Source organism: Cervus elaphus, chromosome 15, assembly GCF_910594005.1.
Source record: "Cervus elaphus chromosome 15, mCerEla1.1, whole genome shotgun sequence".
NCBI classification, from domain to species: Eukaryota; Metazoa; Chordata; class Mammalia; order Artiodactyla; family Cervidae; genus Cervus; species Cervus elaphus.
In genome coordinates, this window is record NC_057829.1 from 64,046,102 (window position 1) to 64,060,111 (window position 14,010).

The 14,010-nt window shown below is 40.4% G+C and overlaps 1 protein-coding gene across 2 annotated transcripts in view; it reads right to left on the bottom strand.

Moving 5' to 3' along the window:
- LOC122708909 (dynamin binding protein) overlaps nt 1-14,010 on the bottom strand; it is a 113,849-nt gene that overhangs the window by 15,214 nt on the left and 84,625 nt on the right. For both annotated transcript variants that reach the window (XM_043925727.1, XM_043925728.1), the window contains 6 exons: nt 8,791-8,984; nt 7,903-8,002; nt 2,868-3,015; nt 2,287-2,304; nt 1,735-1,934; nt 69-199 (listed from right to left, as the gene is read on the bottom strand). In XM_043925727.1, coding sequence (XP_043781662.1) covers nt 69-199; nt 1,735-1,934; nt 2,287-2,304; nt 2,868-3,015; nt 7,903-8,002; nt 8,791-8,984 — 791 coding nt within the window. The remainder of the gene's footprint in view (nt 1-68; nt 200-1,734; nt 1,935-2,286; nt 2,305-2,867; nt 3,016-7,902; nt 8,003-8,790; nt 8,985-14,010) is intronic.

Genomic DNA, 14,010 nt, shown 5'->3' on the forward strand with positions numbered 1-14,010 from the left:
TAGGCTGCCCTGTAGAGCCCTGAAAAGCAGCCAAAGACATGCTGAACCTTCAAGGGCAGGAACCTCACCTGTGGAGCAAAGCCAGTGAGATGCTTCAGGTGACTGCTAACCCGGTTGGATTTCTTGATGATGGAGTGGATGTTCAGTTTGGAAATTTTCTCCATGAGGCTATCTTCATCACCCTTTCGGTACTTGAGAACTGGGGAGTGAGTCAAACTGGTGAGTGGAGAAAGCCCTCTTCCAAGCATGGATAGACTACAAACGAGACTAACAATCCAACTAAAGCTAGTGCTTATTTTCAAAGAGCTTATGACTGAGTACACAAAATGTTAATCCAAATCACCATTTATGGACAGATTGGATACCCAGAGAACAGCAGAAACTGGAAAAGATTAGAGACAAGGAAGGAAGGTCACAGAGGTACAAGGAAAAAAGCCTAAGATCTGGAGTCAAGGCAACCTGAGTTCAATGCCTGGGTCTGTCATTTCATCAAGGTGTGGCCTTAGGGAATTCCTTGATGGTCCAGTAGTTAGGACTATGCACTTTCACTGCCAGGACCCAGGTTCAATCCCTAGTCAGGGAACTAAGGTCCTGCAAGCTGTGAGGCATGGCCAAAAAAAAAAAAAGTGTGGCCTTAAATATTTCACTTAATTTCTCTGAACCTCATTTTCCTTTCCAATAAAATGAAGACATTAACAGTATCTGCCCACCTTAAATGGTCTCATCCACAAATGAGATATTTATATCCAATCATCTCACACAGTGAAATGCTATGCAGGAATTGTCTGACTGTGTGTCATACATCAGTCAGTCTGCAGAAAACCCCAGAAATAACAGAAGAAGGATAGCAAGGGAAGTCTGGGTGGCAGAGAAAGGCATACTTCACTGTTGTAGGAGATGAAGATGACATTATATGAAGAGATATGAACCAAGACAATGGGCTCGATGGCCAGAGGGCTTTAATAGCCACAGCCAACACTACACATAAACATGGGTGACATGGCTGAAGCAGGAGGGGAAAATGGTTTCAGATAAATATGCAGAATAGTAGAGAGACAGGCAGAGAGGCTACATTATAGATTCTTTGAGGATATGAATGATAAATCAGTTTATTATAGCATGGTCACCATGCTATACTCATTGAGTATTCAAAATCAAAGTTTTGACAAGAGATTTCATGAGACAGAAGACATGGTTCAGTTTGTCCTCTATCATAAAGGAAGAGTGGGTGGTTTGTCAACTGACTGCACAGTTTTGGGGGTAAGCGGAGGGGCTCAGACCAGAGGTAGGACTGATAGGGCCAGAGAGGTAGGGAAACGGGGCTTTTCTGAAAGAAGACAAGAAACTTCTAGCTTAAGTGGAAGCAAACATGCAAAGAGATCCAAGAATGGACCAAAAGGGACTCCTTTCAATAAGAAGGCAGTCACTCAACTTGAAGGAACTGTCCTGATCAGCAGCCATTCTCTAACCGGTCTTCATATCTCCTGGGAAAGACTCATTGCTATAAGCTTTGTCACAGATGCCTTATTTCCAACATGCATGGCTGTGCTTTTATCATCATCATTGCTTTCTTTCTTTCATTATCTCATTTTCCCCAAATTCTATTACCATTTCTTCATCACAGCACTATTACCTACCATCTGCCTGTCCACCTCTGGTTTAGTAATTAATTCTTTTGAGGAGGAGAACATTCTCAAGGGCGTGCCTCCTTTTCAGCAAGTACGTTTTTCTTACCCAGGTCCTTTCGACGTTTATACTCATTAATGTTAACGTTGATTTCCTTGACTGCAAGGACTGCATTGGTTAAAGGCACTTTATCTGGGTGGGATTCAGGGGTGGAATTCAATAACTCCATCAGCAGCAATGGGTAACGCATTACTCTCTGCACTGGTTTGATGAGGAAGGAGCCCAGGTTAATATAATTTGTGCATCCCCTACAAGAGAAGGGAAAACAGAGACTCTGGTCAACTGTCAATAACACCGGGTCTATAGCCAGTATTTGTTACTCCTAATACAGCTCTGTTCTCTTACTCTACTTCCCAACTTCATTCATTCACATTTACCAGGCACCTAACAAGTATCAGGCAGTGTTCTAGCGTGGATTTAGCAGTGAACCAAAAAAGTCCCTGCCTGGTGGGAAGAGGCAGACAAAAATCAAACCAACATCATACAAAGTGTCATTTGGTGGTAAGTGCTATGGAGGAAAATATAGCAAGGCAGGGGACTTGCCGTGACCTCTAGCTTCTGTCTATGAAATAAGAAAAAAAAAAAGCGGCAATAACTCACCATTCATTGTACAGGCTCCTATAAGGCAGTGAGCATGAAAAGAAGAAACAGCTGATTAGAGAAAATACTGATGCTGATTTTCACATTCCTCTCAGAACATATTAGTCCAACTAATGCCTATTAGCTGGGCAGACAAAAAACACACAAGATAAAAGGGGAATTGTGAATGTTTATGGTGGCATTTCTAGTCTATTAAAAAAGTCAGTAAGCCCCTAACTTCACTCTGACCTATTCAGACACATATTACATCCTCACAACTTGTCTCCCTAAGACATGAGAATCTCATGATGGTTAAGACCAAACTATCTTCCTGGCAGCCTCTTACCTGAAAATGCTAACCTTGTATGTATAAATAAAACTGATTTTAATGGATAAAACTACAAGCAGGAAGCTACTTAAGATTTCCATGATACAGAACAGGAAAAGGGCAAGTTACACAGAAGGAACTCCAATGAGGTATCACTTACACTTAAAATACGATAGATTTATAGATGTCATAAGAAGTCTAGAGAGACATGGGAGTGACTTGCAACAGGCAGAACTAAAGAGCTATGATGGAATGAAGTGCTCAAAACTCCTACTTAAGATCTGCCAAGGAGTCCTGAAGATGCTTCTGGATCTTCTCATCCTTCTCATAGATTTCCAGCAATGAGATGGCCTCATCGTGATTCTGGCAGTAAACCTTGTATGTTCCTTCAAGCTCATCTCGGTGATCAAGAAACACAGGTCCTGTGGAAGATACACAGACACAAAGTGTTTTCAGTAACTTTCTTCTCAGCATCTTAAATGGAAGGTATATAACCAAACTTTAATACCAGATAATCCTATCCCTTAAACAAGAAGCTGTTTCCCTGTAATAGCTTAAAATTCTACTTATTTAACACAAAATTAAGAGAACTATCTCATCCATGTATTTATACGTATACACATACACACACCCTATACACATACACACACCCTATACACATACACACACACCACACACACGCCCACATACCCAGTCCCTGAAACAGCCTCCAGTCCCTTTTCAGTCAGGCAATCAAGTACTCTCTACATAGTTATGTGATCAGAACCTATAAAGACCCCTTAGCTCCCAAAGCCCCAAATCTCACAGAGATAAAGAGATCCTTCTATGGCAGCAGCTTCTAATCTTTTCTTTGTGCATAAATTAAATACAAGGACTATAAATGAAGTTTATTATATTAAAATATCCATAAAACTCCCTGAATCTATGATATAGTAATATATGTACTTCTTTATAAAACACTGAATAGCAAAACACAGCAATGAATCGAGTACACCATAATTTCAAGTATGACGAGTGACCTAAGAAACTGGTAACATGGGTTGTTTCTGGGATTTCGAGATACCTGCAACAACTTAATGTGATAAGAGCACGTGACTTTAGTTGGTGAGAGTCACTGTTCCCTACAATCATATCTTAAATCAGCGCTACATTTTTGTTATAAACTTCTATCCAAGTTGGTGGACTCCTTGAAATCTACCCACAGACCCCCCCCCCCCCCCCACAGTCTACACCAGTCAGGCAAAGGAACAGTTGGTAAACACACTTCCACAGAGCCGTCGCACTTAGAGCAGCTGCCTGAGCATGCAGACTTCCCTGATTTGTTAAAACTCTTGCTCTTTCCCCTCTTCCCTCTCTCAGTGAGCCTGCTCCTTCCTTCTTCAGCTTGCACTGCTCCCCAAAAGACAGCGTCCTCTCATTCCTGAGCTTCTTCCTCAACATATGGCCCTACTTACTGCTTCCCTACAGGAACCTCTCTCTCCCAGCTGCTCTGGGCATGAACCACTCCCTCAGGGAGCCCCAGCTCTCTCTGGACAAGGTCCCCTGTTTCCTCCATGTCATGTCCCATGGAACTTCCTATTCTCGTGCAGAGCACTTTTCACTTAAACGAAATGTGTGTCCTTAATTATAGCTCCTTCCTCCAAGAGCCTGGACTATGTCCATACACATCACACTTGTGCTGCTGTCCCTGGCAGCCTTACTTTGTCTAACCCTGCAGCTCAACAGGCCCAGGAGTTTAAGAGTGGGGCTGCTTCCTCTTGACCTTCAGGGCCACCGTGGAGACCCTGAGCCACCAGTGTCTCCACCCACTTTCACCAACTGATATCTGCCTGGCTTCTTCCCTTCGTATCCTCCACCCTCCCTACCCCCCCGACCCAGCACTCCTAGAACCTTCAGGCTGACACCCATGACTCTGCACACATCTCCATTCAAGGGTTTCCAACCCCTGCCCCCATTTGTGACTCTTCTACATCAACTACAACCTAGCAATGCTATGCCTTAATTTACAGTGTCTTTTCAAAGTTAGGTCACAACCCATGAATAGGTCATGGAATCTACTTTATGGGTACGATCAACACATATTTGAGGAGACAGAATGGAACAGAAAAGAACAGAACAGAAAACACTGGCCACAGTGAAAGCATGTGCGCACACACACACACAGACATGTATCCTGGCCGTGATGTAAAATATATTTCTTTCTGTGGGACAGGTTTAAGATAATTAAAAGCCAGTTCCTTACATATTACCACATATTCAGAGTCTCCTGGTACTTCTTCCTCATCTCAACCTCCTCATGTTCTAAGTCATCCAAGCCCCCGAACACCGACTATTCTCTCCTTCCCTGTGGACCCTTGGCCTGCCTGCACTAGAATTCTTCTCTAATCAGGCTTATAAGTTAATTCAAAGACACTTCCTCCAGCATCCTGGATTACCTTGGAGTTTTACCACATTATCCACTGTATACTTTCTTCATTTCTATTCCTGGGTGATTAAAAACTGCTTGGGAGGCATACTTTTAAAAGGGGAGTTAAGCATACTGCAGAGCAGTTTGTTTTTTTAAAAAAATGGAGATGGGGGACCAAGGTAGAGAAAATACATATGTCATTTCTGTTATGAATCTCCAAAAGGAAATATAAGAAAACTAATAACATTAGTTGTTTCTGGTTGAGAAAAGCTAAGTGGCAGGGACAGATAGAGTTTTCATTAAGCAGTTCTTTGTACCTTTCAAATTTTAAGCCATGTGAACATATTAAAAGCAAGTTACACTTAAAATATATATTTATATATCAAAATATATATTACATATTAAAATAAACTTAAGAAAAATAAAACACTGCTTATGCAATTCAAGTCAATCTGCCCTTTGCAAGTGGCTGAACAATGTTTTAATTTGCCTTCTCTGACTTTCCAGAACCTTCCCTCATCAGATATGCAAAACCTTGTCCTTTATTAATTCCCCCTGAGTGCACTGCCTGGCCTTCTGTGGACCAAGACTGAAGCTCCCAGCCTGGAGCGCTCATTCAGCCTCAGTTTTGCCTACTGTATATCATGGTCACGGCACACTGTCCCTCCTTGTAAAGCTAACCCTCCTCTGAGGCCATAAGCCCTTTGGTTCCCAGGCCCTCTCCTCCCCCATCCTCTGCGTGCCTTCAGCTCATCTCAGTCTGCTACCTAAATTCCTGGTGTCTTAGGGCAAGAGGGGAAGGGGAGAAACAAAATGGCTGAAATTGTATGGGGTGAGATTATGGATATTCTGTTTTCATTTCTTCTTTTATTGTTGTCATAATATACAGGTAATAACATCATTCTATAAAAATGGGGTCACCATGGCTTCCTCCAGTCAATGTGTGCATCTCCTTCCTCAACTTCCCTGACCTCTGGCCTTACCTCTGGCCTCTCCAGGGAGACTGAGAGCAGGACCCCAGGCTTCAGTTTCTCTTGCTATTCCATAAAGTACTATTAATACATAAGCAGCTGTTCTGTACAAAGGCTAACAGCATATGCAGAGACAACAGGAAAGACCGGAGTTTGAATGTCAATCCAACAGAGTACTAGCCATGTGACCCTGGGCAAATTACTCCCCTGCAAAAGTCTCAGTTTCCTCATCTGTAAACTAAGATTAATAGCAGGTCAGCCTCATAGGGCTGTTGTAGGGAACAAGTGCAGTCAAGCTTGGCATATCCTGAAAGGGTGTGTGGAATTAAACCCTGGAGAAACATTAACAAAGCTGCACTATCACCTACCATCCCACAGCCACCACCCCTTTCTGCAGGAGGGCAGAGGTCTGACTATTCTTATATTCACTTCTCTCCCTGGTGAGTCAGGTCAACACCACCTAGCTTAAGTCAACATCATGAGCCCATTCCCCTCTCTTGTGATCTTTGTAGGCATATGCATGTGACCAGTTCTGGCCAATGAAAAATAGAGAATTCCAGTGAGGGGGCTCTGGAAAGGTCCGCTTATCCTTAAATGACACAGGGTCACTTTTTCCTTCTGTTGGATGTTGTGATATGTGTAGTGGGATGGTTAGAACTGTGATAGCATCTTGTCACTTTGATTTTAATAAAATACCAAAGTGATAGGAAGTCCCCTCCCACATGGTACCAGAGCTGGTCTGTATGACCAGTAAAATATGGCAGAAGCAATGGCATGTCACATCTGAGATCAGGTTATAGAAGACACTGGCTCCCATCTCAAGCCGCCTCTCTCTCTTGGATCACACAGTTTGGGGAAAGCTAGCTGCCACCGCCATGAAGGTGAAGAGGCCTACATGGCAAGTAACTGAGGCCTGATGATCTGAGTGAACTTTTGGGACCAGATCCTTGATTGAGCCCCAGATGATGGAGGCCCAAATAACAGCTCGACTCCAACCTCATGAGAGACCAAGAGCCAGAATCACCTAGCTAAGCCACTCCCAGATTCCTGAACCAAAGGAAATGTGACCTGTTTCTGTTTTAAGGCACTAAATTTTAGTATAATTTGTTTCACAGCAATAGATAACACAATACCCTTGTTTATAAGAAATAGATAATTGTTTTCCAAACGTTTTTGACAATGACCCACGTGAATAAACACATTTTAAATCACGACTCAGTGGACATATATGTAGAACTGAAATAAAAATTTCAAAAACTGTAGTTATTATTTACAGTGCATTCTGATATTTTCTATTTCATTGGAACTATATATATACTGGGTGTTAATTTTTTTAAATAAGTCATTCAGCAGATTTCTTTATTAATAAGAGTAAAGATAAAGAAAGGCAACCTTTTGAAGATCAATTCTCCATGTCACTTCAACATGATTTGGGACAGCTTTTATTCCAGATTAGATTTCCAAGGATGTTTGTATAACAGACAGCCTTGGAAGATAGAGACAGATTCCCCTTCCTGAACAGATGGCAGCTTTGTTCCTGACCAGAATAACAAAGACAATGTCTTCTTCCTACACAAAGTTGGACGAATCTGCCAGTAGCCTACTTATAATACTGGGGTTTATCTAAATGTGATTGGTTCCTTAGCTGTAAGATAAACCCACTGAGTTACTGGGTCCTAAAATGATCTCATGACCCACTAACAGACGGCAACTGTCAATCTGAAAAATATCACACCATGTAACAACAAAAATTTCTTCTATTGCAAGCATCTGATATCACCACAAAGTAGACCAAATAACCTTGGAACTAAGTGACTAAAACTTCATTTTCCCAGTAAAACTATTAAATACCAGAGCTCTTCTCCTGTCTCCTACAAAAGAAAAAGAAAAAAAACAAAACCTGTTTCTGAAATAACAGCAGGGGCTCATACCTATGGTATCGCTGATTTCCAGATCAGTCAGTAAATGTTTTGAGACCTTAATCACCATCTGCATATTTCCAAAAAGCCCCTCAAAATCAATGTTTGGTATCTGAGAAAGGAAAACAAAACAAAGATGCATGGAAATAAAATTAATAGCGTATCATTCACATTAGGAACATCTCTTCAAGGATGATACAAAAATTGCTCAAGGTTATCTTCACCACTCTCATGAGGTTTCCAGAATGGGAACATCTAACATCACCTTCAGTGTCACCTTTTGTCCTTGATCCAACTACTTTCTGCTCCCCCACCCCCTTTACCATAGTGAAATGACTGTAGAACCAATTTCTGTAACTGCATAATAATTGTACAATTATTATACTGAGACACAAATTCCACCCAGGACCCCAAATCTGATGGCACCATCCACTTCCTAGAGTTCTTGTGAGTGACTGCTCCAGGAGTCCACACCCAAGCTGAGCCCAGGTGGTCAAGTAACAAGCAACAGGACTGACTGTAAATCCCTAGGATACTGTTAACCTTCCCCCTGCCTCATCTCCAGCATTTAAGAGAGTGTCTAGCATACACACATTAGTAAGAGTTTCTGGAATAAACCTGTAAATCAGATGCTACAGCCAGGAAAACCATCACCAGACTTCATTATATTAATATTACTGCACAGCTTCCCAGTAAAGCATAAAGTGCTAATTCTAGACTCACTAGAACTGTTTTCAGGGAGCCACAGAAACAGGAAACGTCCTAGGAGTCATTGCAGTAACTTAAGTTAGTAAGTTAATAGTGGACTTGATAAGTGACAGGATGGTGCTCCCGTACCCTAAGCCTAAGGCCTGGAGAACCATGTTCATGGCAAAGTTCACTTTCTCCCATAGTTCCCACCTGTGCCTGTTGCAGGGGTACCATGATCCGCTCAATACACATCTCCAGATCCCGGATGTAGTCTCTTTCCGTCTGAAGAAGTTCCTCTATCACCTTGGCTCTCTTCTCTAGCATCCTTTGCTCTGGGTTTTCAGTGGACACAGAACCAGAAGGGGCCATCAGTGATGAAGACTGGGAGGAGAGAAGCGTCATTTCTGGAAGGAAAAAGAGAACGGGTCAACAGCTATGAAAGCAGGCCTCTGCAACAGTTTGAGTTGAAAAGAGCACATTCTTTGAGAACCGAAGGTCTCATTGATTGTTGACCATCAGGAAATCTGATCCCCAAGTCCATTCTAATCACAAAGATGAAGAGCTGAGCAAGCTTGCAGACAGACCTTCTCCCATCCGTGAGATACCATTTCTAGAATCTGTCCTAAAAACAAGCAGCTGGCCCATTTTATGAGGACAAACCAGTGGCCACAGCAACCTTGCAAAGGAGGCTGAAGGAGGTGCTGTTCTTATAAAGGACTGTTTTCACTTAGGTATAAAACCTGTTTCAGGAACTTAGCAGCAGAGATTCCAAGCTGGAAGTTATAAACACTGATATAGCACATGTTAAAAAGAATATTATGGAAACATAACAATGCCAGCTAAAGGAAAGACAAGAACTAGGTAGGAATTATCTGAGATCTGGGTGACTGTATGGCCTACCTTAACCCAATTACTGTGATGGCAGATTAACATTAGTATATAATAAAATATTTAAGAATTGTTTGGGCTTCCCTGATAGCTCAGTTGGTAAAGAATCCACCTGCAATGCAGGAGACCCCAGTTCGATTCCTGGGTCGGGAAGATCCTCTGGAGGAGGGATAGGCTACCCACTCCAGTATTCTTGGGCTTCTCTTGTGGCTCAGCTGGTAAAGAATCCGCCTGCAATGTGGGAGACCTGGGTTCGATCCTTGGGTTGGAAGATCCCCTGGAGAAGGGAAAGGCTACCCACTCCAGTATTCTGGCCTGGAGAATTCCATGGACTGCATAGTCCATGACATCACAAAGAGTCAGACATGACTGAACGACTTTCACGTTCTTTCTCCCTGTCAAAACAATAATGAAGACTCACAAGCAAGTTCTGTTACTTCAAATATCCTGGAAGATACAAATGTACTATAAATATGAAGTTCTTTAACAGTATTTTCAATCAAAAAAAAAACCTCTGCAGCCACAAAACATGATCTAAAACTGAAAACAAATGCATTTTGTCACTAGCTTTTACAAATACCTGTTACTTAGATATATATGATGAAAGATCTACTATCTTATATATAAAATGAGATGGCATTTATTTTAAATAGATGTTAAATGCTAAAATAAACAACAAAGAAAATTTCAACAGTGAAGCAATCTCTGCTGTTTATTTCAAATTCCTTAAGATCCACTTTAAAAAATGACAACTTTGGTAAGTAAACATACTAGCAAGTCTGAGTAGGATTACAAGAATATTTTTACCCAGATCTAAGAAGTGAAACGGAAAAGGCAATGGCACCCCACTCCAGTACTCTTGCCTGGAAAATCCCATGGATGGAGGAGACAGGTAGGCTACAGTCCATGGGATCACTAAGAGTCAGATACAACTGAGCGACTTCACTTTCACTTTTCACTTTCATGCATTGGAGAAGGAAATGGCAACCCACTCCAGTGTTCTTGCCTGGAGAATCCCAGCGACGGGGGAGCCTGGTGGGCTACCGTCTATGGGGTCTCACAGAGTCAGACACGACTGAAGCGACTTAGCAGCAGCAGCAGCAAGAAATGAAAACACAAGTGGTCAAACTATTAAACTTATGGAAAACTAAGCTTTCACAGCAGATTTTAGTCTCCAAAACTCTTCCCCACTGCCCCTTCACTAAGAATTTAGGAATTCCAATGTTTAAAAAGTGTTAACTCAGATTCCGGTTTCTAAAACCCAATCTCCAGTAAAAGGAACCAGAGTTCTTTGGAGAAATGGCTCTTTCCAAGGCAAGAGAAAGGTAGAGGAGTCTGAAACATGGCAGAAAATAAGGACACGCTGAAGTAAATGATGGGACTGTGTTGAAAGGGCAAGGAACCAAACTAAAGGGGCTCCCACTGGCCAAATCTGTACAATTCGAGTATCAAAATAAATAAGCACAGCAATGAATTTTAATCACACAGCAATGAATTTTAATCTGTTGACTAAAATAAGAATCCATAAACTCTCATCAATAATATATACGTACATAAATAAACAGGGGAGAAGAGAAATGCATTTTCTTACGGTACAATGTCAGCTAATGGATACAGAAGAGGACTTCCCGGTGGTGCACTAGATGAGGATCCGCCTGACAATGCAGGGGACATGGTTCAATCCTTGGTCCGGGAAGATCCCACATGCCAAGCAACTAAGCCTGTGTACCACAACTACTGAGGTTGTGCTCTAGAGCCAGCTAGCCACAACTACCAACCCTGAGTGCTGCAACTACTGAAGCCTGGGTGCCTAAAGCCTGAGCTCCACAAGAGAAGCCATCACAATGAGAAGCCTGCACACCACAACAAAGAACAGCCCCTGCTCAACCGAACTAGAGAAAGCCTTCACAACGTAATGAAGACCCAGCACAGCTATTAACAAATAAATAAAATTATAAATATATATATATATACACACACACATATATAAGAAATAACAGAATTAGAAAAAAAATCAGTATTTTGCAGCCATCAAAATAAAATTTAGTTCAGGCACAAGCCATCAATGGATGATTCCAGTGTTAGTGATAGGGTTTTGATGATGATCAGGATATCTGCATAGTTTAAAACTGGTTATTATACATTACTTCTTCCAAAAATGAAAAAGTGACTCTAAAGTGGAGAAATAGGTAACACCAAAACCTACTATTCAAAATTAACACTACCAGTTAAGGAAACAGACATCATGTGCTTCCAAATGTCATGTCTAGAAACAGCACAATATCCCTATGTGATATTCCAGTCAAAAAAACATAATCTGAAATGAATCTTGAGGAAACATCACACAGACACAGGGATCTGTAACCTTCAAAACGTTATGTCATAAAAGACAGAAGAAGCCTAAGGACAAATCCCCAATTAAAGATAACTGAAGAGATGACAAGTAAAGGCAATGTGTGATCCTGAACTGAATCCTGATCTCAGGGAAAAAATGCTAAAAAGGACATTAATAGGACAAACTGATGAAACTGGAATACAGTATAGACTGTAGATTGGCTACATGATTAAACCAATTAAAAATTTCCTGAAAAAAAAAAAAATTTCCTGAAATGGACAGCTACATGCAAAAGAATGGAATTTGAACATTCTCTCACACTCTATGCAAAAATAACTCAAAATTAATTAAACATCTAAATGTAAGATCAGATACTATACAACTCTTAAGAGGAAAACATAGGCAGAACACTCTTTGATACAACGTGCAGCAATATATTTTTGGATCTGGTTCCTAAAGTAAATAAAAGCAAAAATAAACAAATAGGACAAATAGCTTTTGCAGAGCAAAGGAAATCACTGACAAAATAAAAAGCCAATATTTGAAAGGGGAAAATATCTGCAAATGATATGACCAAAAGGGATTAATACCCAACACATATAAATAGCTCCTACAACTCAATAAAAAAAAAATTTTTTTTAATGGGCAGAACGGAATAGACGTTTTTCCAGAGAGGAAATGCAGATGGCCAACAGCCACGGGAAAATATGCTCAGCATCTCTAACCTTAGGGGAAATACAAATCAAAACCACAACAAGGGATCACCTCACACTTGTCATAATGGCCATCACTGAAAAGAACAGAAATTAACACCTGTTGACAAGGATGTGGGAAAAAGGGAACCCTCCTATACTGTTGGTGGAAGTGTAAATTGGTGCAGTCACTACGGAAAAGAGTATGGAGGATTCTCAGAAAACTAAAAATAAAACCACCACATGACCCAGCAATTCCACTCCTGGGTATATATCTGGAAAAAAAAAAAAAAAAAAGACCAAACACACACTAATTCAAAAAGATACATGCACCCAGGAATAAAGCATAGCAGCATTATATACCATAGCCAAGACTTGGACGAAACCTAAGTCTCCACCAACAGATGAATGGCTAAAGGAGATGTGGTATACATACACAATGGAATACTACTTAGCCATAAAAAAGGACAAAAATGTGCCATTTGCAGCAACATAGATGGACTTGGAGGGCATTATGCTAATGAAGCAAGTCAGACAAAGACAAACACCACATGATATTACTTATATAACAGAATCTGAACAATACAACAAACTACTGATTATAACAAAAAAAGGAGCAGACTCACAAACATAGAGAACAAACTAATGGTTACCAGTGTGGGCAGGGAGGCGTGATGTAAGGATAGGAGAATAGGAAGTACAAACCATTGGGTATAGGATAGGCTCAAGGATGTACTGTACAACACAGGGAATGTATTCAATATTTGGTAGTAACTATAAATAGAAAATAATGCTTAAAATTGTATAAAAAATTTTAATTAAAAAAAATTCCTGAAATGGCACATCTATTATGGTCATGTATGAAAATATCCATATTATACACTGGTACTTACCAAGGAGCACAACATATGCAACTTAGTCTCAAATGGTAAAGAAAAAAAGTTCATGTGTGGGTGAGGGTATGGGTAGAGAAAGTGAGAGAATGAAAACAAAAAATGGCAAAATGTTAAATATTGGCAAATATAAATAAAGATCTGTATACCACTGCAATTTTCTATAAATTTGATACTATTCAAGATAAAATTTAATAAGACAAAATTTGAAATTTTCTTTCTGGAACTACTTTTTTGGATAGAATGAATGACAAAATTTCAAGTCTTACTTCAGAGTGTTAAATTATGACTAAATTAATTGTAGTCTACATAAAATTTTCAATGGCCTTATTTTAAATTTTATTTGCAATTTCAAACCTATGGAATTTCAGTCCCAAATACAGTTGCCAGAAGCAGCAAGTTGAGAAGAGAAATTTATGTTCAACACAGAAATTTATTTTCTCCCTTTCTGAAAAGGGAGAACACTTACTGAATTCCTACCATGTGTCAAGCGCTTTATATGTTATGTCCCTCTACTCATTTAATATTCACACCAAAACTCTGAAGTAGTATTATTATTCCCATTTAACAGATAAGAAAACCCAGGCCTTGAGAGACTGACCAATTTGTCCCAGCCTCTGTA